The 22,472-nt window shown below is 46.2% G+C and overlaps 7 protein-coding genes across 7 annotated transcripts; 3 read left to right on the top strand and 4 right to left on the bottom strand.

Moving 5' to 3' along the window:
• Positions 1-840: 840 nt before the first annotated feature.
• AGABI2DRAFT_76683 (hypothetical protein) lies at positions 841-1,837 on the bottom strand (the record flags this gene model as incomplete). Its single annotated transcript, XM_006455815.1, has 8 exons — positions 841-1,086; positions 1,140-1,234; positions 1,285-1,292; positions 1,342-1,370; positions 1,421-1,503; positions 1,555-1,577; positions 1,630-1,699; positions 1,750-1,837. Coding segments are annotated over 8 exons (642 nt in total), but the record flags the coding sequence as incomplete, so codon positions are not given.
• Positions 1,838-7,645: 5,808 nt separating this feature from the next.
• Positions 7,646-9,596, top strand: AGABI2DRAFT_188010 (hypothetical protein; the record flags this gene model as incomplete). Its single annotated transcript, XM_006455814.1, has 2 exons — positions 7,646-9,286; positions 9,399-9,596. The coding sequence occupies 2 exons, from the start codon at positions 7,646-7,648 to the stop codon at positions 9,594-9,596; spliced, it is 1,839 nt and encodes a 612-aa protein (XP_006455877.1).
• Positions 9,597-11,524: 1,928 nt separating this feature from the next.
• Positions 11,525-13,945, top strand: AGABI2DRAFT_195203 (hypothetical protein). The gene is made up of 7 exons (XM_006455813.1): positions 11,525-11,908; positions 11,972-12,023; positions 12,075-12,089; positions 12,146-12,346; positions 12,397-13,010; positions 13,060-13,171; positions 13,196-13,945. Exons 1-7 carry the CDS (start codon positions 11,801-11,803, stop codon positions 13,675-13,677), a joined length of 1,584 nt encoding a protein of 527 aa, XP_006455876.1. The 5' UTR covers positions 11,525-11,800; the 3' UTR covers positions 13,678-13,945.
• Positions 13,946-14,908: 963 nt separating this feature from the next.
• AGABI2DRAFT_121792 (hypothetical protein) lies at positions 14,909-16,943 on the top strand (the record flags this gene model as incomplete). The annotated part of the gene is made up of 13 exons (XM_006455812.1): positions 14,909-15,110; positions 15,167-15,261; positions 15,312-15,431; positions 15,482-15,649; positions 15,709-15,725; positions 15,774-15,801; positions 15,852-15,868; positions 15,921-16,116; positions 16,170-16,267; positions 16,318-16,330; positions 16,385-16,481; positions 16,533-16,625; positions 16,675-16,943. 13 exons carry the CDS (start codon positions 14,909-14,911, stop codon positions 16,941-16,943), a joined length of 1,413 nt encoding a protein of 470 aa, XP_006455875.1.
• Positions 16,944-17,076: 133 nt separating this feature from the next.
• Positions 17,077-18,524, bottom strand: AGABI2DRAFT_210499 (hypothetical protein; the record flags this gene model as incomplete). The annotated part of the gene is made up of 4 exons (XM_006455811.1): positions 18,154-18,524; positions 17,569-18,102; positions 17,349-17,498; positions 17,077-17,297 (listed from the first exon to the last, which is right to left on the bottom strand). Exons 1-4 carry the CDS (start codon positions 18,503-18,505, stop codon positions 17,077-17,079), a joined length of 1,257 nt encoding a protein of 418 aa, XP_006455874.1. The 5' UTR covers positions 18,506-18,524.
• Positions 18,525-19,484: 960 nt separating this feature from the next.
• Positions 19,485-20,543, bottom strand: AGABI2DRAFT_138819 (hypothetical protein). Its single transcript, XM_006455810.1, has 5 exons — positions 20,397-20,543; positions 20,248-20,342; positions 20,124-20,185; positions 19,986-20,062; positions 19,485-19,927 (listed from the first exon to the last, which is right to left on the bottom strand). The coding sequence occupies exons 1-5, from the start codon at positions 20,489-20,491 to the stop codon at positions 19,645-19,647; spliced, it is 612 nt and encodes a 203-aa protein (XP_006455873.1). The 5' UTR covers positions 20,492-20,543; the 3' UTR covers positions 19,485-19,644.
• Positions 20,544-20,838: 295 nt separating this feature from the next.
• AGABI2DRAFT_195201 (hypothetical protein) lies at positions 20,839-22,445 on the bottom strand. The gene is made up of 10 exons (XM_006455809.1): positions 22,419-22,445; positions 22,304-22,360; positions 22,187-22,245; positions 21,978-22,137; positions 21,891-21,914; positions 21,601-21,843; positions 21,510-21,547; positions 21,339-21,459; positions 21,134-21,281; positions 20,839-21,085 (listed from the first exon to the last, which is right to left on the bottom strand). The coding sequence occupies exons 1-10, from the start codon at positions 22,423-22,425 to the stop codon at positions 21,055-21,057; spliced, it is 888 nt and encodes a 295-aa protein (XP_006455872.1). The 5' UTR covers positions 22,426-22,445; the 3' UTR covers positions 20,839-21,054.
• Between the last annotated feature and the right edge of the window lie 27 nt (positions 22,446-22,472).

Raw genomic sequence — 22,472 nt, 5'->3', positions numbered from 1 at the left:
GAGGGGGCAGGAGAGGGTGGCTGGGGCCGTTTACCAAGAGTAGAAGTGGTCTGTGCAGGGTCCAGACTACTTCCGGGGAGGTCGAAGAGTTCACCCCCATCGGCATCCCAATCAGTGCTGGGCGCGGGGATGATAGAATCTGGGCCGAATGGACGAACGTCCAGCGGGCCACCACGAGGAGGGTTCCAAGAGGTGATAGACCCCTTGTGTTGAAGAGTAGCCAGGATGGCCGGAGCTGATCCTGAGTTGGCGAAGAGGAATTGACGCTGATTCTCGTTCAGCTCGTCGAGATTGACATGGTCGGCCCACGAGGGGACCACCGCATCAGACTTAGCCTTGGGACGCTTAGGCTTGGGAGGCATTCAGGATGATAATATTCGCTACTCAAGGTACTTCCACCAAGGCTTCCAAAACAGGAAGGTAGTGGTTGTGGTTCAAGGAGCGGGATGAATCCTCATTCTGCCTACCTCCAATAGCGACTCCGCCTGATGAACAAGACGATCAATGTCAGATCTCATCTCGAAAACCGGCCTGGTGAGCTACCTTGCGTTGCAGGCTGGACTCCTAGAGGTCTCTCCTGCTGAAGAGTCCCTTCGCCAGACCTGTCTTGGACTACATAATCAGTCGACCCAGGCTCTGAGTACCCGACGGGCGCCGGAAGTGGCTCTGAAGGGTGATGAATGACCCTAGTAGGTGGCTTGCTATCGAAATTTGGGTTGGGCAAGTTGGTCATTGTAGCTGTTAAACGCCTCGAACATGAATGTATCCAATTTATATAAGGCTTTGATCATGACGTCAAAATACTGGGTATGAGACTTAGTGGGGTCAAGCTCCTCTCATTCAATATGGCTTGGAGTACGAAGGCTTTTTGTAATGCGATGAGCCCTCCTCCATCCCGTAATTGCTATCCGATCGAACATGCCTCGTCACTTCCTTTTTAACCTCAATTCTAGTGCCACATTCCAATTCCGTTCCATATCCTGCGTCTGTAGCAGGGCGTCGAATTCTCAATGCCATAGTAGCATTTTGGGAGATTTCTTCGTCAATCCTGTTATAATTACGGAGGTTTAGGAGTAGTTGAGAACCCTTTATCCATTATTCGTATGCTGGAGATGATGATGGTTCAAAGTGGAGCTTACGAGGATGCAACCCGCGGTTGTGCTTGGTGTGACGAGAAGACTTGATAGGAATGGTGGGCCCCACTGGAACATACCATAACTGGAAAGTAGTAGCGCTTAATCCAAATAAGCTTCGGGAAGGCTCCAATGACGAAGTATTTCATACCGAAGATACTAAGTATTTTAGTTTTCAAACAGCTTAGAAGAAGTGTACTGCACTTACATGGCATAGTACAATGATGAATCTCTTGCCTATCACATATGTTGTTCAGGAAATCGGATCCCTACCAAGTACCACTTACTAGAATCACGAGAATCCCATTTACAGAGTACCCTTCTTTCCACCAAGCGATTGCTCGTAAAATGACCAGGATAAACAGAACACCTGCCAAAAGTCATTTTCTCGTATAACTCTCGATTAAGCCTGCACACTCACTTTCCACTATCAAAGGAGCGATCCTTACCAGCAATATACGTTAACTTCGACATAGCCAACAAGTAATTGACATACCAAAAACCAGCGATTACTGCCGGCACTGATTTTGGATAACATCCAGGCAAACTTCCCAAAGTGTTGTCAACTGGGCACTATAAATTAGGCTAGGAGGATAGATTGAAGATGAATGCATACTTATGACTGACTCCCCCACAAAATCATCCACCGTGAGACCTGTTAATGTTAACACGCCCCCTTTAAATACTGTGAGTATTTCGATAAGATAGTTCAACGGCGAGAACTTACCGATATAGAAAGCCAGAGCTATCCGAAAAGCTAGCTGGTTTCCAGATCATCAATTTACTACCTTGTCGCTTAGGATGGAGGAATTTACTCGGTTGTCTCGGTCTATTTTGTAAGTAAGAAAATGAAATGGCGATTCAGATATAGCAACGCACAAAGTGCCCATATTCGTAAGACCAGAATCCCTTGTACCACTGCCGTATTAACAGTGATAGTACTGGGCCGGAATCAGTTGAGGGGTAATGGAAAAAGTGAGATACGGGATGAACGCGCACACGACTAGCCAACGGAGGAAGAAAACACAACTAATAATGAAGTCAGTAACATCGAATCTCGACCGCAGTGAATCGACCAACAACTGAGCATAAGTTGAGTTCAAGGTGGAATGCAGGAAATGGAAATATCTCACGTACAGAAACGGGACGGTACGTAGTTGAAGCGGCTGGATAGGATCATGTCAAGAAGATTACATTTAGGACCAGTATTAATGGTCCCAGCTCACATATACAGTTGAATCTTTCAACTTGCCCGTGAGTTTGATAGAGGTTGGATACATCAGGACTCACATCAGCATTCCTTCCACCACATATCTGTTGGCGAAAAACAAAAAGTTTGCTAGGGATAGCTTCCTTCTATATGCTGGAGAAATTAAAACACGTAGTAAACTTCTCGAGAGAAAAGAACGGACGTCCACATTCGCGTGACCTAAGTTGGAAAATTTTCGATTCACATCATGTCCAGCTTGAGAGTATGACATTTACATACCTCTTCGCTGAACGTTAAAACATGATGGTACACCAATGTCGTCAAGCAGGCTCCTAAGGAGTAAGAGATTCAGTTTAGTCTTTAATGAAACTGATTTCGCTGATCGATCATTGGCCTATCTAAAGATAGGTCAGGCACCTTCTATGGCACCTGGAGGAGGGCATGACACTGGCATGGCATGATGGACCTGGGTACAATCGGTAGGCTAGACCGATCTGCCCAGGTCACTGAATGAAGTTGCGACAACTCACCTGCAACAAAAGTCACGGCTAACGACTGTTTGACCTGTAGGTCATAATCCTCTTCTTCCATCTTGGGCCAATCTACCCGATACGTCACGAATGTCGTGGCCTTCGAAAGAGCCTTTGGTGTTAAAGAGAATGAGACTACAATTTTATAGGTTTATAGAAGAGGGAAGGCGCATGCGGGCAGAAAGGTTAGAACGAGGAAATGATAGATAAGCGGTTGTGTACGAAGTTGAGAAGTTGAGCGATTCTGGTTTATATGGGAACCCCTTCTTTATATATAATGCCTCCGCGTGCCCGTGTGCTATACAATTGATCATGATGCCCAAGACATGCACAAGCCACGATGGGTATGGCCGATCCCCGCGGAACGTCCACTGAAGAAGTTGATGAGAAAACGAAGTTCATGTTCAAACCGAAACAAATAACGATAACTTATCACAAGTTATTGGTACTCCGCCCCAGCATCACAATTCAATCCCGGCGTTTCTTATGTCAAAAACTTCCTTTTCTGACATATGAAGTACAAAATTCGAATATTTTAATGATCCTCATCAATAGGACCGCGAGATCTTGACAGCTGTTGCACGGATGCTGCCAGAAGATAATTTCGGAGGACTGACGGGTATCTTCGGGTAAAAGGAACAATAATCGTATATATGGAAGATGTGAAAGCTTTTTTTCGCTGAATATAAATAAGTATTTAAGAGCATAATCAACTTACTCGCCAGCCGTTGAAAGTCACGATGGAAACAGACTGTTTAGATGGCTTGGTTGCGCTTGGATTCCTCCGTATCTTCCATGTCACTTTTCATGTCAGAACTCCAGGGACCGCGTTTCCTAACCCGGAGTTTCGTCCATTTGACAAACCTCACAGTTTGACATTTGAAGCTTGAAGCTTGAAGCTCGACGTTTAGATCACATTGTCTCTTTTCCTCGGTGCATAGTTTCCCAGGAGCCTGCCTCGGATGAAGTGTATTGTGGGGATGCTTCTGAGCCTATGGAGTGGCAAAGGTGCATAAAAACCAGAGTGTCAAATTAAACAGGGTTATCAACCGTGTGGAACCGCAGGAGAATATCGATGATAGTAGAGTGTAGACTCGATTTAAATTAGCAAGGTGATGCTGGGCCCCCTACGCCAGTTGACTTGGCTAGGATGTAGTGAAACGGACATGATTTCATATAATTTGACGCAGATTTGGCAACAGCTGGCAGCCAGACTTGAACTTCAAGTGTGGCGTGGGTTGCCAAGGAGCCTGAAAGTCGCATTCAGTAAATTGACATTAATTATCCGAATAAATTCAAAGAAACTTTCTACTTCGATGATTTTATCCTCATTTATCTTCGGTCTCTCGGAATGCTCTCGACAATCACCACTCACAGTGTTGCGGCGTACGGAGTCTGATAGACTGCGGGATGGAGCGACCCGCTGTTATGTCCCTCCGGTGATGACCCTGACTTTCATTTCCTCTCTGAACTGGCCTGCTTCGTCAAACCTTCAGCGCTTCAGGCCTCGAGTTTCGTCCCGCTTCATGCCGATGTACTTAACAATGCTGGCCCACTCAACTTCGTTGCTTTCCGCTCCACTCCCGCTCCCCGCCTCTCCGCTCGTCCTGAGTGCAAGTAGGGCCGCTAGGTTTTGTACCGGAAATTAGTTTTGGAGAATGCGTCATGGTTAAGCGTCCGACTCTCCGCCATCCCAGAAGCACGCTCCAAGTGAGCTCAGTCCTCTATGATCTCGTTAATCCTCTAACTTTATATGTGTAAGCATGAACTTCTTATGGTATGTGTACTCCTGCCACTGGTGCTATTATTGATACGTATCCCTAAAAACCCCACAAAATCTCTGCTATGAGATCCCCAGCTTGCCAGTCATTAGTAACGTCCACCTGGTCAGAAGGCCGAAAGCAATCCGCTTTTGCACTGTGCTGTATAACATGGCTCGCCAATGTGTACTACTAGTACCTCGTAGATCAATATTCGTTGATATCTTGCTTCAATATAATTCTTTCGATCTCTCAATGGCTAGATAAGATGAGGGTAATCAGAGGCTTGTGACTCCTACAAATGTGAAGAAAAGTAGACTCAAATACAAATACATTAGTAGGAAGGGTGTCATGAACCTTTACGATCGGCTGGCTCCTACTATAGCAAGTACCTGCGAGCACCCCTTTCCTCAGACTCGACTCAATCCAAACGCTTCTCGACCAGCTAGCTCTTCAAGCTTCAAACTCTGTATGCCGAGGAGACTTTGCTAGTTTCCTCTCCGCTTATTTATCTTGCTAAAAGCCTGGTAGAGGAAATGAATGCCTTCAAAAGCTGACCCTAAATTACTCTGATGGGAGTGCGAACCTTTCGTATCCCGATGTCGACAAAGGCGACGAACCTATCTCCAGCGCTGATTTCATGAACCGGAGGATTCCTTCCCGGACCTTCATTTATACTAGCTACAGCTGATGAGCCATAATGAAAGAGAAACCAATAAACCCCATACCCCGACTTACCTGGGTTCAAGGCCAGATATATTGGCTCATGGGTGTGGTTTTGTGCAGACAGTGCGTCTGCGTAAGGGGGCGGTTGAGATATAGGGCGTGAGGTTTGCATGCGAGAGATCAGGCAGCTGCAGGGACTCCAGCAGGCGGTGCATATTTTATAAAGCACGCAGTTACCCATCAGCTGAGCACATGGTGCTGACAAAAGAAATCTGGGACTATTAATAATGCCGACTCCGGAAATTAGGGGGCCGCCGCTGTATGCTTTATGTGGTATGGTCAGGGTACGCTGAGCCATTGCTAGCATATTGAATGATAATGGCAAGTAGTCAACGACCAAAAGCGAATACTTGAATTTTAAAAACAAGCGCAAATCTGCATGAAATCACCGAAATCTGACACCGACAACTTGGGGCTCAATAAAGTGGTCTATGTGTCTATATTGCCACGATCAGTGCGTGTCCATCCTTGCATAATAGACTTAAAAACTTGTGCATAATGAAGTATGGACCAATGTGAAACTTCCCAAACACCGTAATTGATTCGAAGTTCCCTCAAGGGTCAAGCTCTTCCGGCAACATCCTAACTGGTTGTCGAGCTGAACGAAAAATGGCTTGAATGAATAGTACGCCAAGATGAGCGGCTTGATCAATGCGCACCGGGGGCTGCTTGAACGCGGTGAAGCAACCACCATCGTTAGATTATTTGTCTTGAAATTTAAGGCATATGCCCGACCAAACCCAAGGGCCCAAGGATGACAAGAACCTAATCGTGCTATGGGACCTCGAAGGGAGTGATCCTGATAGGTATCAGTGAATGTCTATCGTGGCAAAGTCAGAAAAACCTCTGCAGCCGGAGAAGTTAGCCCGTGTCAAAGCTAATGGGAAAATATAGAGAGGCATGGCCATCATGCCCGTAAAAATCGATTGCTTCAGAGACTCACACGAGTAGAGAAAGATTTTGCAACTTGAATGAGCATTCTATTGAGCTTGCTGATTGGCGAGAGCGTGGCCGACATGGTAAGAGGTGGTGAAAAACATTCGACAGGCGGATATCGAGAAATACTGTGAGCTTGAAAAGGTAAGCGTATGCAGTACATTGACGAATGCCGAGGATATTGCACAAAGCCCGGAACGGTGTAGGTCCGAAAATCCAAACGCTAAACCCATTCGGTAAAGTTAACATCTGTTTAGTTGAGCCATTGATACAGGGAAATGTTCAAAGGTGCACTAATACATGGCATGAACTGGGTAAGGGGATGTCGCTCAGGAAGACCTCGTAGAGGACCTAGGGGTGTGGAACAGGAAAACGACCTCGGACTAACTTCCAGGATATGCAAAGTCACGGCCTTCGCAGAAATACAATGGCGCAAGCGAAAATGGAAAGACCTGGGGCTATAACAAAAAGAGCCCCGAATACTGAATCAGGATCGACTTTTAAAGAACTGGGTATTCGAATAGAAACTTGATAACATTTGTTTCCGAAAGAGTATTACCTTGGTCAGAGGTGCATCTGTGTGTGTGGGCAAATCTGAGAATAGAGTGCATTATTCTCTCTTGAGTTTGGAGACAGCCGAACTGGTCCAAACCATTAATAGATAGGGAAGACGCCCGGGGAAGCGTCGAACAAGCGATCATAGCTTCGGTAATCAGTCAGTTTGCACGGGGCTTGGCGACGATCAAGACAAAAGTAGAAGGAAGCAAAGCGATTGAACAATTTTTGAGCATGAGATGAACCAAGATAGCGATACCTTGAAGGCGACGACATTCATTTTATTTTTCGGAGCAGAGGAAGCTAGTAGTATAACCAACCTCTCAACAACGTGAATGCAAGTCACTCCACGGGGCTATCACTAGAGCGATATTCCCAGAAAGATAGCTCTTGTGCTGAGATGGGTCTTCCTTCGAACAAGTAACAAGGAAGATTTCCGTCTGGAACTTGAGCGAGAAGGTTCACATAGGCAAGACATTGCCGCAAACGGGTGGAAGGAGATTTTTGTTTATTTTTGGTGGTAGCTGTCGGAGTTTGAGAATTTGAGCTCGGCAGGGAAGTCGGAGCTTGAATCTATACGACGAGTTACTTCTTTGCGATGCTCAACAAACCGAATCGAGCCTTAGTGTCAACGTGAGTCAAATACAACGGATTTCGACGCGAGCTGAGCTGGTTGGAGTTGCTGATGATATCTTTCAAACATAGGCCAATTTCCGAGGCTGCCACCTAGGTAGTCATCGGATGACATACAACTATCGAAATCTTCTCAAATTACCGACTCTTTCTCGACAAATCATGACTACCAATCAGCGTTCGGCCGACTATAGTGCCTGGTCCCGTGAACAACTTATTGAACGCCTCATAGCTCTCGAAAGTCCCAAATTGGTGAAGGAATCTAGACCTTCTGTTAGTCCTGCGTCGATCATTCCAGTTCCTCCGCGAAAACACAATGAAAACCAAAATACGATTCCACCACCAACTAATATCATCCGTCCACCTTCAAAAGAATTCAACTTTTCCAATCATCCGAAACGGAAAATCGCTCTAAAGTTTTGTTATTCCGGATGGGAATATGGTGGACTTGCATATCAGACTGGTCCTACCCAGCTGCCTACGGTTGAGGCTGTGTTGTTCGAAGCACTCGCAAAAGCGAGATTGATCGATCGTGATGGGGGGATGGAGGGTTGTAGGTGGGAGAAGTGTGGAAGAACGGATAAAGGTGTGAGTGCTGCCGGGCAGGTCATTTCGCTTTGGCTCAGGAGTGCTGTTGGGAGTGTCGAGGAAGGGCAAGGAAAGGGGAAGGGCAAGGAAGTTGGACTTGTAAATCAAGTAGAGGAGGGCAGTACGAATCAACACCAAGATTCTGGTTTACCAGGACTTTCTGAAGAAGACTTCGGAACGCTGGACCTTTCAGAGCCAGGCTCGCCTATAGAAGCTACAAAAATACTTCAAGATTCGTCCTCTAAATCACGGCATGAACTCGATTATGTCGGCATCCTCAATCGTCTACTACCTCCTACAATTCGCATTCTTGCCTGGGCACCAGTTGCTGAAAACTTCTCAGCCCGCTTTTCTTGCAAATACCGACATTACAAATACTTCTTCTCTTCGCATCTTCTCGATATCTCCGCCATGCGTGAAGCAGCAACACATTTAATCGGCGAACATGATTTCAGAAATTTGTGTAAAGTTGACGCTCAGAAGCAGATTACGATGTTTCGTCGCAATATTTTGCGTGCCGACATTGAACCTGTCATCGACCCGAGCGGTAACAATGGTGAAGGGATGTTCGTTTTTAATTTGGTTGGCAGTGCTTTTCTATACCATCAAGTCCGACATATCATGGCTATCCTATTTCTGGTCGGAACTGGTCTTGAAGAACCATCGCTAGTAACCAAACTGATGAATGTGTTTGATGGAGCCGAGAATCGTGATCTTGCTATCTGCGAAACAAGATTGGAGGTTTTAGATAGGAAACCTGAGTATCAGATGGCTGATGCGTTACCACTGATGCTTTGGGACTGCGCCTATGCTGAGGAAGATGTGAAGTGGAGAACTGGTACCCTTGAACCTTCTGCTCAAGATCACAATCATGATACGGACGAGCATTCAAGACGCTGCGGACTGGGAACGGAATCGAATCTATATCTCCAACTACATTCAATATGGAATCGCTCTCGCATATACAATGTTTTAGATGGACACTTTCTTCGGGCCGCTGAAGCGCACCATAGACCCCCCACTTCCCCTCTCCCTCTAATTACTGGGACGTCTCTGAACCACCCTTCATCACTGAATTATCCGCTTGGCGGAGGGACATACAAGAGAGTCCAAAAATACGTTCCGGTGTTAACGAGGAATCGATTGGATACGGTGGAGATGATTAATGAAAGGTGGAGAAATGGGAAGGGCTCGAGGAAAGCCGAGAAGAGAGCTGTGAGTGGAGAGGCTGGTGAGGACAATGGTGATGAATAGATTTCACCGTTATAGGTGAGATTTTCTTGTATTTATGCAATCAGGTCATTGAGACGATGCAAATAGACTCTAGTTCGTATTCAAGACCGAAAATATTCGCATATCTGCCGTGAACAGATCTGAGCATTTTTGGCGGAATGATGGAAGGAATAAGGCGTTAAAAATTCATCCTGCCCTCCCTCATCCGCCAACGCTCGAAAGCGAAGCCAAAGAAATAATTGCGAACTTTAGAAGCCTGACAGTGACATTTTCGGGGAGATGGGTGATATGATCTAGTGAAGAAATGACGATCAAAGATGATCTTGGATAATGGGAGCGAGCGCTGCTCCTCTTCGCGCGGAGCTACCAGCGGGTTCTTCTCTTCCTCGTGGCCTCGAGTCTCTAACGTTATACCGATGAACTTGAGACTAGCTAAGTCAGAGGTCTAGCTCATTATACGACTTTTGACCTCCGCTAAATCGACCACGTATATAAATATACTTCAGGGAAGAAGAAGAAAAAGAGCGAATGCTGTTGGCCTGACGATTCGGACCCCTACACCGTGAAGTTGACTAAGGACTTTTTTTCGTCATGATGTTACCTGATGTTACTCGTCTTGTATCTAATGAACACAAAAGACGCTAAAAACAAAAAATGTTATTTCTCATGAGGGTATCCAATCAAATAGTGAGCGGTAGCATGAACGGTTTATTCGAGATTCAGATCAGGCGAATGAAAGTCCGTATCTAAAGGGCCATTGAGTGTTGACAGATATCTCCCATCATCAATACCCCGACCTATGGAACGTGTTTTGGGGGAGTATCAGCGACCATATGAGTGCTGAAACCTTGGTTGATTCTGATAGTGATGCTGAAGGTTCAAGGATGTATCATATGCATTGATGGATGATACTTACTATGCGTGTTGTAAGCATGCCAACTTGGGACTGTGGGCCGCTGCACACATGGTGTACCAGGTGTACCCTGGTGTACCTAGCGGTTACGACTTACGAGTTCTTCGGTCTCAGCTTAATCTGGTACTATAGGCAAGTCCTTCTCGAGTCCTTCAGAAAGACAGCGATCCTCACGTAGAGGGATCTTCTCCTATTAATGTTTAGCCTTGTTTGTCCCTCCTGAGCGCTGAGCGAGGGGCTGGAAAGGTGCCTGGTGCACAGGGGCATTGAGAGGTACAATGGGAACAAATAACTTATTCAAACACATCGCGTTACCTCAGAGGGACTAAACCGCCGCAGGGTAAAGAATGAGCCTTAAGCTTAAGGACTCGTAATTATTACAATGGATATTTAGTTGTTGAAACATACACAGCTCGATGTCGATCATGTCGACTTACAAGGTGAAACTGAAGGGTTTAGCCATAGTAGCTTGAAGTGTGGGGGGTAAAATAGGTTACAAACTTAAGAATGCGATTGGATGATTGATTCGGCTGAATGGGACTAAAATCGGTATCGCGTGATGCGGTCTGTCCATTTGGATGCTGTGAGGCTGCCGTTAAAAAATCAGTTACCACTGAATGATATAAAATTTTCGTGATCTTCACCGGCACCTTGACCTCGACCAGCATGTGTGAGGTCCTGGTGAGGTCTACGTTGGCGATACATGTGCATCTGTGCGAAGCTTTGCACCGAATGATACTGATCATTTTATAGTTGCGATGGCGATCGTAACCATCACTTGGGCTTCGATTAGGTTCGGAGAAAAACCCCAGTTATAATTTGAGGCACAAACCAGGTGTTGGGGACTGTTGCATTGTCCTGAGCGTTGGTTTGATAACTTAGGTTTGTTGGGTTTGGTTGCCTAGAAGTAGATATGTTGATCGTGATGATGAACGGTGTTGAACAACGACTTGTCCGATGAGCTATTCGTGTTGTGCTCGTGCAGCGGACAAGTCTCAGTTATAGATCACGATCATGGCAATTTAAAATTAGCAATTATGATCGGTACATTATTATCTCGATAGCTCAACCCCTCATAGTTTTCACCAGTGTAAACCGAACGATGGGCAAGTCTTCGCATGCAGAGAACAAGCATCTCTGCAGTCAATAAGAGGGTGGACCGTTTTGTGGGAAGGACAAGTTCGCATGGTTCGCATGGCCGTCGATCTCCGTGAGTATTCTGAACAGATCATTTGTTCAATCTATTTGTAGTATGACGGCTGGGAACTGCCTGACGATGGCCGAACTATACCATGTGAACGGTTGCTCACCCAGCTCCATGTTTTTTTGGGGGTTTGCTAGGTGCCGAGACACTATATTAACCTCTTCACTTCTCCTTTCGTGCCTTCACTTCTCCCTTTTCTCCACCCCCCTTGTTGCTTTTTTCTGTTCGAGGCGGTCGCCTAGTGCGCTCCCTAAGCCAAAATTGCCCGGCACTGGTGTCGTCGTTTCTTCCATAAAGTGTATATTTGCAAGCTCTCAAAGCCTTCATTTCTTTGAACGTTTCATCCATAACCTATTCTTATTATTTCATTATCAACAAAATGTTCTCGCAAAAGCTTTGCGTCGCCTTCTTGACTCTCGCTCTCTTCTCGTTTTCTGCTCAGGCAGCTCCTCAATATCACCATCTTGCTGGCCGCGATATACTTTCTGTATGTTCTTATCTTTCCCGGCGGCGCTCGATTTGAAGTGCTCATTATATGTGCGACTGACAGAGTCGAACTGGAACCGCAATCGCCGTTGCTGCCAGACAGGATGGAGGTTTCGGTGAGTCGTGTTTTGTTTGCTACGTAGTGTTTTACTAAAGCTCCATCCCAGGTGACAGAAGGAAGGGTACGTGAATTGTACTGTTAGTTTGGATTCCCAGAAACAGAAACTTTATACCACAGGTGGTGGCAACAACAACGGAGGCAACAACAACGGAGGCAACAACCAACAAGGTGGTGGCAACAACCAACAAGGTGGCGGCAACAATCAACAAGGTGGCGGCAACAATCAAGGTGGAGGCAACAACAACCAAGGTGGAAACAATAATCAAGGTGGTAACCAAGGCGGAAACAATGGCGCCAATGACGCTCAAACGTCTCTGAGTGAGTGGCCTCGCCTCGACGAGAGTGCATCCTGCTTAATTTTCTCCTAGCGCTTGATCCCGCGGTCATTGCCCAAGGATTCGCCAATGACGGACAAGACGTTCCCACTGATGGCCAGGTGGCCTCTCTGACGTCGACCAACAACTTCATCAACTTTTGCTTGACTGTCGACCTTCCCATCTCCAATGGCAAACAGGTCAAAGGCGGTTCCTGTAACCCCGCCCCCATGGGCACTATTGCTTCTACTAGCAACATGCCTTCGTCCAAGTTTACTTTCCCCCAGAACTTTGGAGCCGTAAAATCGAACACGCCTTTCACGATCAAAATGGCGATAAAGAACTTACAGACCGGTAACTTTGTCAACGCCGACAGTAACTACTATTCGGCGCCTCAACAGCTTAACGCTCAAGGCACAATTATCGGTCACTCCCATGTCGTTGTTGAACAGCTGGATGCCATCGATCAGACGACGCCCACCGATCCCAATAAGTTTGCATTCTTCAAGGGCTTAAATGTCGCCGCTGTCAATGGTGAACTCTCTGCCGATGTATCGAGCGGTCTTCCTGCCGGTGTCTATAAATTGTCTTCTATCAATGCCGCCGCCAACCATCAACCCGTCCTGGTCGCTGTCGCTCAACATGGTTCCCTTGACGACGCCGTCTATGTGAGTGCAATTATACTTCGGCGCTATCTTGGTCTGACCTTCCGCCTAGTTCTTTGTTACCGATGACGGTCAACCTCCTGCTGGTGCTGGTGCTGGTAATGGTGCCGGCGCAGGCAATGGCGCTGGTGCTGGCAATGGTGCTGGTAATGGCAATGGTGCTGGTAATGGCAATGGTGCTGGCGCTGGTGACGATGCTGGCGCTGGTGCTGGTGCTGGTGACGATGCTGGTGCTGGTGCTGGTAGTGGCGATGATGCCGGTGCTGGTGATGATGCTGGTGCTGGCAATGGTGCTGGCGCTGGCAACGGTGGCAATGGCAAAAACGGGAATGGCAAGGGCGGTAAAGGCAGTGGCAAGGGCGGTAACGGCAAAGGCGCTGCCGCAGGGGATGCCACTGCTTCTGCTACGGCGACTGCTACTGCAACCGATCAGGATGGCGCTGCCACCGCTACTGCTTCTTCCGCCGACCCCGCCGCCACTGATGCCCCAGCTGGCAACGACAACGCCGATAATGGAAAGGGAGCTTCAGGTGACCAGAATACGAAAGGTGGCTCTAGGCCGTCAAGGGGTTCAAACGACAACGGCTTCCCCAGAGGTTCCGGTAGGGGGGGTTTTGGACGTCCATCTGGCGGTAACCGCCCGAGGTTTGGTTTTCAAGGAAGGAACTGAGAAACGTTCAATGTCTTCTTTGTTCATGACACGATGATGCAAAGTTGGGAATTTCAGTAGCAGGTCAACTGGATTTGTTATCTTTCTACGTGGAATTCCGTTTAGATGGATGGCTCATTAAGTTATTTCGTTCATTTGCTAGCTTGCTTTATTCGCTTTATTGGTAGTTACTTTTTTTTTATTTTGTACTCATATCACACTCTTTCTTTCCCCCGACATCTGGCTAGCGGATGAACAACAAGGATTTCTCTTTCTGACACGTCCCAAATTGAGTGTCTGATAATTTCGTAATCAATAGACATGAAATTATAAGATGGTTTTGCAAGAATCGCTCGACCATGGGGTAAAGGCTGAGCGCTGAGCATTTATCCGCCTCCGTTTCTTCGTTTCCAGTCACAGTATTACGCGAGGCTCAAAGGGTACACAATACAGTCGTTGTGAGTGATGTTAATATTTTGTTTTGAACTGATTAGGCTTTTCCGATCTTGAACGATAAGTAAACAAGGTCGCTGGGAGCAATCTTTTTCTTGCCCTTGCCCTTTCTTGCCTGAATCAACCTGGTCGACTATAAAAGTGTGACATAGTAATAGGATACTACGCGTTTCGTAGCAACAGTTCACTGTGACTCGGAAAATTGAACCGGCCGGATTATACGCTTATATTCTTTTGTGAGGCGCATACACCGGTAGCCCACTCAGATGTTCGTGTTGCCAGCTTCTTTTATCACATGTTGTGGTCCAACGTATCTCCGAGGATAATCGATAAAGCGTGAGGCGGTTAGAGGCTCGAGTCGTTCTAAAATGCACATCAAATATTCAAAGGTCGAAAGTTCTAATCTAAAGGTCCATGTCGAATAATTTGGGATTGGAATCCTCTCGGCGACGTTAAGCTAGGAATCCAGGGACCTGTGAAGTCGCCAAAGTATCATGATTCTTTAGATTGGCAAGGTGGTAAGGGACGCGCCTGCCGTGACGGGCCGATGATGGACAGCGGCCCGTGAACGTCTTCGACATAGGTTCTTCTCTCCAAACTAAGCACTACGACCGCAAAACAGTTCACGAGGACAAAACTTGGCACAAAAACACACATATTGTCGCTAACACAGAAGCCGAAATGAATTACAGAATGTCCGTTCAGCTGATCTGTCCGGGCCCTTTTTCCTTGCAAAATAAAAGCCGAGGTCTTGCCTGCTAGAACTACAATCACCATCTTTCGCAACTGTCTACAACTCATGTTACGACTGAGTTCACTCCTCTTACTTTCTCTTCCGATAACTAGAGTTCTCTCCGCCGAGTGTACTGTATCCCATTCTGGAAGTGAAGATGACTCCCCGGCAATTTTGAAGGCCTTCTCGGACTGTCAAGTTGATTCTGTAATCACATTTCAACAAGCAAACTATAGTGCTTTCACCCCCATTTCTCTCACTGGCCTGAGTACGTGTCTATCTCTTGAACCACATAGTACGATACGCTAACAAGTCATGCACCAGAAAATGTTACAGTCCATCTCAATGGAAATCTCCTCCTCCCCAACAATATTTCAAGGGTACAGCATGAGATAAATGTCACAAACAATCAGCCTAGTGTGCGTGTCTAGCAGCTGATTTTGACCTTGTTCTGATTCGTAGTTGGTAGACCTATGCAACCCCATGGTTCTATTTTCAGGGAGAAGATGTCTCCATTGTTGGATCGGATGATATGGAATGGGGCGCATTCCATGGGTTTGGCGAGCAGTGGTGGAACATCGGGAATAGGGTCATCTATCTTTCCTCGAAATAGGTTCATCGCTGATCTTTTCTACGTAGATCCTTCGCCCACAACTGGCGACTTTCAATGTCACAAACGGACTTCTCCGAAAGTTGAAAGTTGTCAAGCCTATTGCATGGGGCTGGAATCTTCCTGGAAAGAACTTGCGAGTGGAAGATCATTTCGTGGACGCAGCACCACATAATGGAACGCGCGACAATACTGTGGTATGTCCGTTCTAAGTTAGCATTCGAGGCATTCACGCATTTTCGAACCTGCGCCATAGAGCTTCCCTTTCAATACGTGAGTCTGAATACATTACTTTGATCAGAAGCTGATGAACATTTACAGAGATGGTATCATCCTATCCTCTGGAGTTGTCCTTTTCGATAACAGCGCGTCCCTATAGGCCTCAATCTATCAGGACAGAACATCACTGTTGATGGGTGCGCCAATTTAGCCACTCTGCGAATGCCTTCATTCAAATGTAAATTGCAGGTATTATGGACACAACGGTGATGATTGTATATCCGTCATCAACGGCGGGAAAGATATAGTCGCTCAGAACGGGTATTGCGGATTTTGTTCACATGGTCTTTCAATCGGTTCGCTAGGCAAGGGTGGGGCCGTGCAAACGGTTCAGAATGTACTATTCAAGAATTGGACTATGGATGGGGCGGTCTATGGAGCCAGGGTTAGTTTTGTTTGAAGCATGGTGAACTACATGAATGACTCATTGCTGAGTAGTTCAAAAGCTGGACCGGAGGACGGGGATTTGCAGATAATGTAAAATGGGAAGACATCACACTTGTCGGGGTGTCAACTGGCATCCTCGTCACTCAAAAGTAAGTGGACTCAAAGTAGTGCTGAGCGCTCGCTGATGCCGTCGTTTCAGCTACTACGACCAAGTTTGTGTCTTCTTTTACTTGATCATTCAGTTATTCAAAGATGTGACATCGTAGGACAAAGGTGGTCGTCCCGAAAACACAAACAGCTCGAGTACTAAGGTCTCCAATTTCGAATTCAAAAATTTCAAGGGTAGTCTTGCCGCAAACTGGAGTAAGTGTTCCTGATCAGGACAGAGTCCCTGGTTCTGACTTTTCACTACAGCTGATGGAACTTGTATAAGTGATCCATGCTGGAATTATGTTCCAGGCATCGACAACACTAAGGCCATTATTTTTGACCTTTATCCTGAGACGGGTGCGCAGAACGTTACCTTCCTCACTCTGAATCACCGTATTTACCATAGTCGGCCTACTTCTAGCTTTGAATCTCACAGTCGAAAATATTGACATCCACCCGCAAAATCTAGACTCTGACAAGACGACAGTGTTATGTGATCCCAGCACCCTCGTTTCCGGAGAACAAATGACTCTTGGTTTCGAATGTCAGGACGGACCATATAGGGCTACCGACATCAAATTGCCGTCGGGCGCTCTGGGATCCGTAGCGGAAAGACGAAATATCTTCGTTGTGCTTAGCTCGATTTTCATCGCATCTTTGATGTTATGTATCTGATATGGGATTAGAGGTACGGTTCGTGTAAAATATGTAAAATGCCTATCCTCTCTGCTACGTAGCTAAAGGGAACGCTATAGTATTAGTTTTCCGATGCAAATCTCATGCAATTATAACAGAATCCACGCTAATCTTAATACCATCCGATATCCTCAAGAGGCTCGACTTTAAAATCCGTGATTTGAGGAAGGTAAGCAAGAGAGGCTAGTTCCAAAATCCATACGTCGTCGAAGCCATAGGTAGCATTCGCGCCACCAATGACATGTATCCTACCATTACCATGTACCGTGGTATGGTAACCTCGTGGTATGGGTGCTTTTCCATATACACGTCGTCTTTCTTCTTGAAGAGTCACTGAAGGATCATCATAAAATATCAATGGTCAATCAGGAAGAAAGAGCCCACCAAGGTTAAGCAAGTGAAGTTCAGAGTTGTATTCCTTACCTACTCCCCCAAATATAAAGAGATATGGACCAAGTCGCGTTGACGAGTGTGCGAGTCGTGAAGTCAGGGACGACCCTTTCAACCAGTCTACATGATACCACACTTTCGTGCCTTGAGAATTCACAAGACTTGATTAGGAGAGCTGTTTTTCGAGGAATGAAAGAAATAAATCATTGCGCACCGAGGTTAAGTACCCAAATGGAATCTAAGACGTTTTGACCGTCTGCGCCTCCGATAATAAACATGAAATTATCCACAACATCCGCAGTGTGGTAACCCCTGGCATCCGGCCAGTTTCCGCATGGGGTAGAATCGGGTGAATTATCTTGCTTTTCAACCTTCTCCCATTTCAAAGCTGATGGTTCTGTTCGATATATTACTGTTCTTCGGCCATTAATTATTGGACTGACGTCCAAAGACCAGACATCATTCAAGGCGGTGAATCCATTTCCTCCACCAAATATCCATATTTTTTCGTCCCAGTAAACAGCTGAATGGGCTCGACGTTGTACAGGTGAGCTTCCTAGTGCAATGCGTGGTCGCGTCCAGGATAGTGTAAGGGTATCGAAGACGTAAACAGTGATTGGTTCTGATGTCGCATGAGTGGACATTCCACCAATAACGAAGATCCTGTGATCCACAGCCGTGGCAGTGTGACCTCTGCAAGGTAGGGGGATGTCACCTTTATACTCCGGATGCGACCATTGCAGGGTTTCTAGGTGAAATTTAGTGTCCAACCGTAAAAAGAAAATTAGGAATGTCGTACCAAGGTCGAGGCAATAGATATCTCGGTAGCTTTGCTTGTCGTCGTACCCTCCAATAACCCATGCCTTATTCCTGATCGTCGTCGTCGAGTGGGAACGCAAAGTGCGTCCAGGAAGAGCACCGTAAACTGGTCCACGGTACCACAATAAACCCGAGGTTGGCATAGCTTCCTCGTCTTTGTTGTGCACAATTTTAACTCCTGATTTGTATTTTGGATGGCTGGTATATTTATCCTGCAAACCATGCGCAGGAAAGTTGCGTTTTGGGGCTGCTCCTCTTGAGGGCTGCTTCAACGACAGAGTTGTTTGTGAGCGTGGTTGGTGAGGTTCTGATGCTGTACGCGGGGATACCATCGAAAACGATGAATGGCGTGGTCGAGGATGGCCTGGGCTTGTATCTATCGCATTGCACTGTAAATCAGAATGCGAAGATAGCGAACTCAGATACGCCTGGTTCGTATCATCATTTATACTGGTCTTGCGTGATGTCTGATCATTTGAAGTGCGTTTCGGCATTTCTATTATGATTGAAGGGAGGAGGGTGGAAGGACCCGTTTCGTGTGGCTGTGGAATTTCTTCCCCTAAAGATATACAGGGCAGGATGTGCCTTCCGAAAGTCGTATACGCTCCCTCGCTAGTTTCACTAGGTGGAGGTGGGGTGGTGCGAGGCTCAGATGAAGGTGGCTCGAAGGGAGATCGAGTTGAGGGTGGTACTGGCAACGGTCGGGGCTCCTGACTTCGTGACATTTTACTTGGCTGAAGAGGAGAAAAAATCAGGGCGATCGAATGGGTTAAGGCTACTGATACTTATAATTGAAATCAAGTGAAAAAAGAGAGACGAAACAAGAATAAAAATGCAGCCGTTTCCACTGTCCTTCAGAGAATATGATTTATATTTCTGAGCCGCGAGCATGTCATATAGGCCTGATCCGGCAACCAGCCGATTCGTCCTGAATTTGTCTTCTTTTGGGTCTGGAGATTCGGACGAGTTTTGATGTATCTTCGCTGAATCATATTCGTCATTTTCGAAATCCCAAGATATTACTTTCAGCTTCAGCTTGTCCACTTTACATCAGGTACATTGGTCGTAGACCGTCGTGAGAGTCAGTCATTGATCGCCAAAATCTGAGACAGATGTCGATGAGTGTTTAATAAATCGCTTTGGTGAATACATAGATCACCCAGTACCTACCATTCCGTTACGCCCCTATCAACTCGACAACATCAATGAGGCCAATATTGTATCCAATAGCCCCTAAGTGAACGCGGATATATCAAGTTGCTGGGCAAGCACTGTTTCGCGGTGACCTCGCAAACGTTATCAAGGATTGTCAGGATACCAGCCTTTCTTTAATGCTCAAAGTAAGTGAATGCATTTCCAGAGTTATACACGGACCACAGAAAAATCCTAAAAGCGTGTAGGGGTATGACTAGGTAAGAGAGCGTGGTCGAAATTAGCAAGCAATTGTTCAGGCATAACATTCCATTATAAATCAAAGCAGAAATGCAATTAGAGCATTCAATCCCATACCAGTCAGACCCACGCCTACTCCGTGGATAATCAGCCTCGACGCGCCGTTAGGCTCGCCAGTTCCAGAAGTTTGAGCGGGAGTACCGGGGCTCTCTGTTGAAGATGGAGCTGGGTCAGTCGAAGTTAAAGGAGCGACAGGTGACTTGGCAGCGTTATCTTTGAATTGTGCCGGCGTTTGTGCCAATGTCGGGTTGATAGCGAATACCGCTCCTTGTTGGCATTGCCTGGATGCTTGGTCGAAGAACCTGCCAGACACCAAGAACGAATGAGTAAGTCTTTGCTCAGAACATCAGGACAGCATACCAGATAGGACTGGTGTCATTGATTGTTAGTCTGGCAGTGGGCAGATTCGGGGCATCAACAGAAATATTATCTGCAACCTAGTCCGAGAGTGACATCATTCTATGAACTGCTCTATTCTGGAGACTGTTGACCACCTACGGTGAATATGCCACTATTGAATCCTCCATCGAGCGGTATGCATGGCGTCTCAAACGTTGTTTCTAAGTATAACCAGCCTTTAGCAACATCATAAGCAATAGAAAAAAACAGATCCAGCACTCACGAACAGCACTATGTTCACCGCTTCTGAACTCGAATGTAACGACATCCCCAGCCAAAGGGTGAATAACGGAAGGATCGAAGCCAATGCCTTTCTTGCTAAAGAAGCAGGTAGTTTCAGTCACAGTTTAAATTTGAGTTTGTCAAACATACCCAGTTGTCTCGTCCTTTCCAACCCCGACAAGATATTCAGCTGCAAGAACATAGGAAGATCCAAATAAAAGAGCGACGAGAGCAGCGGATTTCATGATACTTTGGAAGGAAGGAGCGTCAGATGGTCTGCGGTGGAAGTTAGCCGGTCTAGAACAAGGGAAGCACGTTTTTGATACTGCCAAGCCCTTGTGTGATCTGTGGATTGTCCTCTCACGTCATAACTAGCTCTTCAATACCTAATAACTCTTCAAACACGCTTCACATGCCCTCTAGGCAAGTTATTTACCCGGTACGCGGAACGCTTGATTTAACGTTGGTGGATCGAGATAGCACGTTACCACCTAGCTAGCGAGTATCTGAAATCTGCTGGGAACAGTACGAATCAGCAGGAAAGCACTATCTCCGCCACATGTTGGATCCAAGGATTTTCCGAATAGGTATTGGCTTGTACAATGTACATTCATTTCATGATTTCTGTACCCTGTTGACACCATTATACATAGGTAGTTGAAATATCTTAATTTCTCTCATATGTCACCTCGGGTTTAGGGTTGAGTAACCCTGGTAGTTGGAAAGGAACAGGTTGATTACTCCAGAAAACACAAGAGAAATTAGGAGAAGGCGACTCCTTTTCGAATTTTTTGGGAGCATACTACCTTCACTTGAGTAGTATGTCATAGTGCCCAGGCCTAATATATTGTTAGACGATCTCAATCGCAAGAAGGATAACCACGCACCGATAAAGTAGAAAAACCGGATCGAACCCCGGATATGGAGCGTCTGGTATTTTCACAAAGTTGATTGCGTCTTTACTATGTCCACCCAGGTAGGCCACCTCGACATTCCACCGGAAAGCGTCGCATAAGGCCATAATTTCAACGTGATCTAGAAATTTGGAATAATAGTATTCAATTGATTTCGTTTTGAAGACTGCGTATTTACCTGCTTCTTTTCCTAGTCCCATGACGCGGTTACAGTAGTCAGGAACAGACATCAATTCTCTAGTTTCCGGATGGAAGAGGAAGTTTTCAAAGTCCTCGACATGTGCTTTAATGTAAGAGGCCTGTGAGCAAGAATCAATATATGAGTCGAGCAACAGTCAGCAAGACTTTCTGTCACTAGTCGGAGATATACAACAACTACATTTGATCCTATAGAAGCAATTTGAGCGAAGGCCGCACTCATAATTGTGAATCATACTAACCTTCGGGATCTCTGAAGTACTCCAACAGCCCATCAATCGTCAAGATAGATTTACCTTCCCTGGGTACTACAACCCATCGTATCAAGGCTTCCATCTCCGTGTAAAAGTCTTCGTAAACAAGCTTTTCGATGCCGGTCTCCTCTAGTAAATTGGCGGTTGCCATGAGTGTGGAAAGCGTAGTAACAACTGCCAAATCCTTGTCGGGATTTTGGATAAGTCGAGTGAAGAACGCAAATCCAATGGCTAGTATTCATGAGAGTGCAGTTCGAGGTCCAATATAGCTTGATCACCTCTGTAGAAGCAATCACCATCACCTTTGAAGTTCAGTAAATATTGCAAAGGAGTGAAAGATAAGGCGTTGGGTACTAGATACATACCTTTCACCCGTCGAAAGTCATGATACCCGTTGTTTATCAACCAATCTATCTCCTTAACGAAGACATGATTGTCGTTTGCTTCATATTCTGAACGAAGAAGGGAGAGCGGCGCGACATCTTGGATAAGTGGTCCGTCAGCATACGTGTCCTCGATCGTTCGCTTTCAACAAAATTCAGCGCAAGCTGATCGGGAGGAGATATGGTATAACCTGATTGAGATCATAGACTTCAGAAAATTGAAGGTCCTTGAGGTCGTCTTTGAGCGAATCTATGGAAAGGGGTATGAATGAAATCAAGGGTCCAAAACTCCCGCAGGCGAAGCATACCCGACTGACGTTTCTCGGGAGCAGCCGCTTGTTTAACGTCGGCTGTATTTCCAGATTCTACGCCATCCATGAGCGTCACTACTCAACGAAGGAGCGGTAGTAGCAAGCGACGAACGGGACATGTTGAAGGATGTGGACAAAGAGAGAGCCTACTACGTCATACAACTCC

Source organism: Agaricus bisporus (genome assembly GCF_000300575.1).
Source record: "Agaricus bisporus var. bisporus H97 unplaced genomic scaffold AGABI2scaffold_11, whole genome shotgun sequence".
In the NCBI taxonomy this organism is placed as follows: Eukaryota; Fungi; Basidiomycota; class Agaricomycetes; order Agaricales; family Agaricaceae; genus Agaricus; species Agaricus bisporus.
This window is presented reverse-complemented; position numbering and strand designations above follow the sequence as displayed.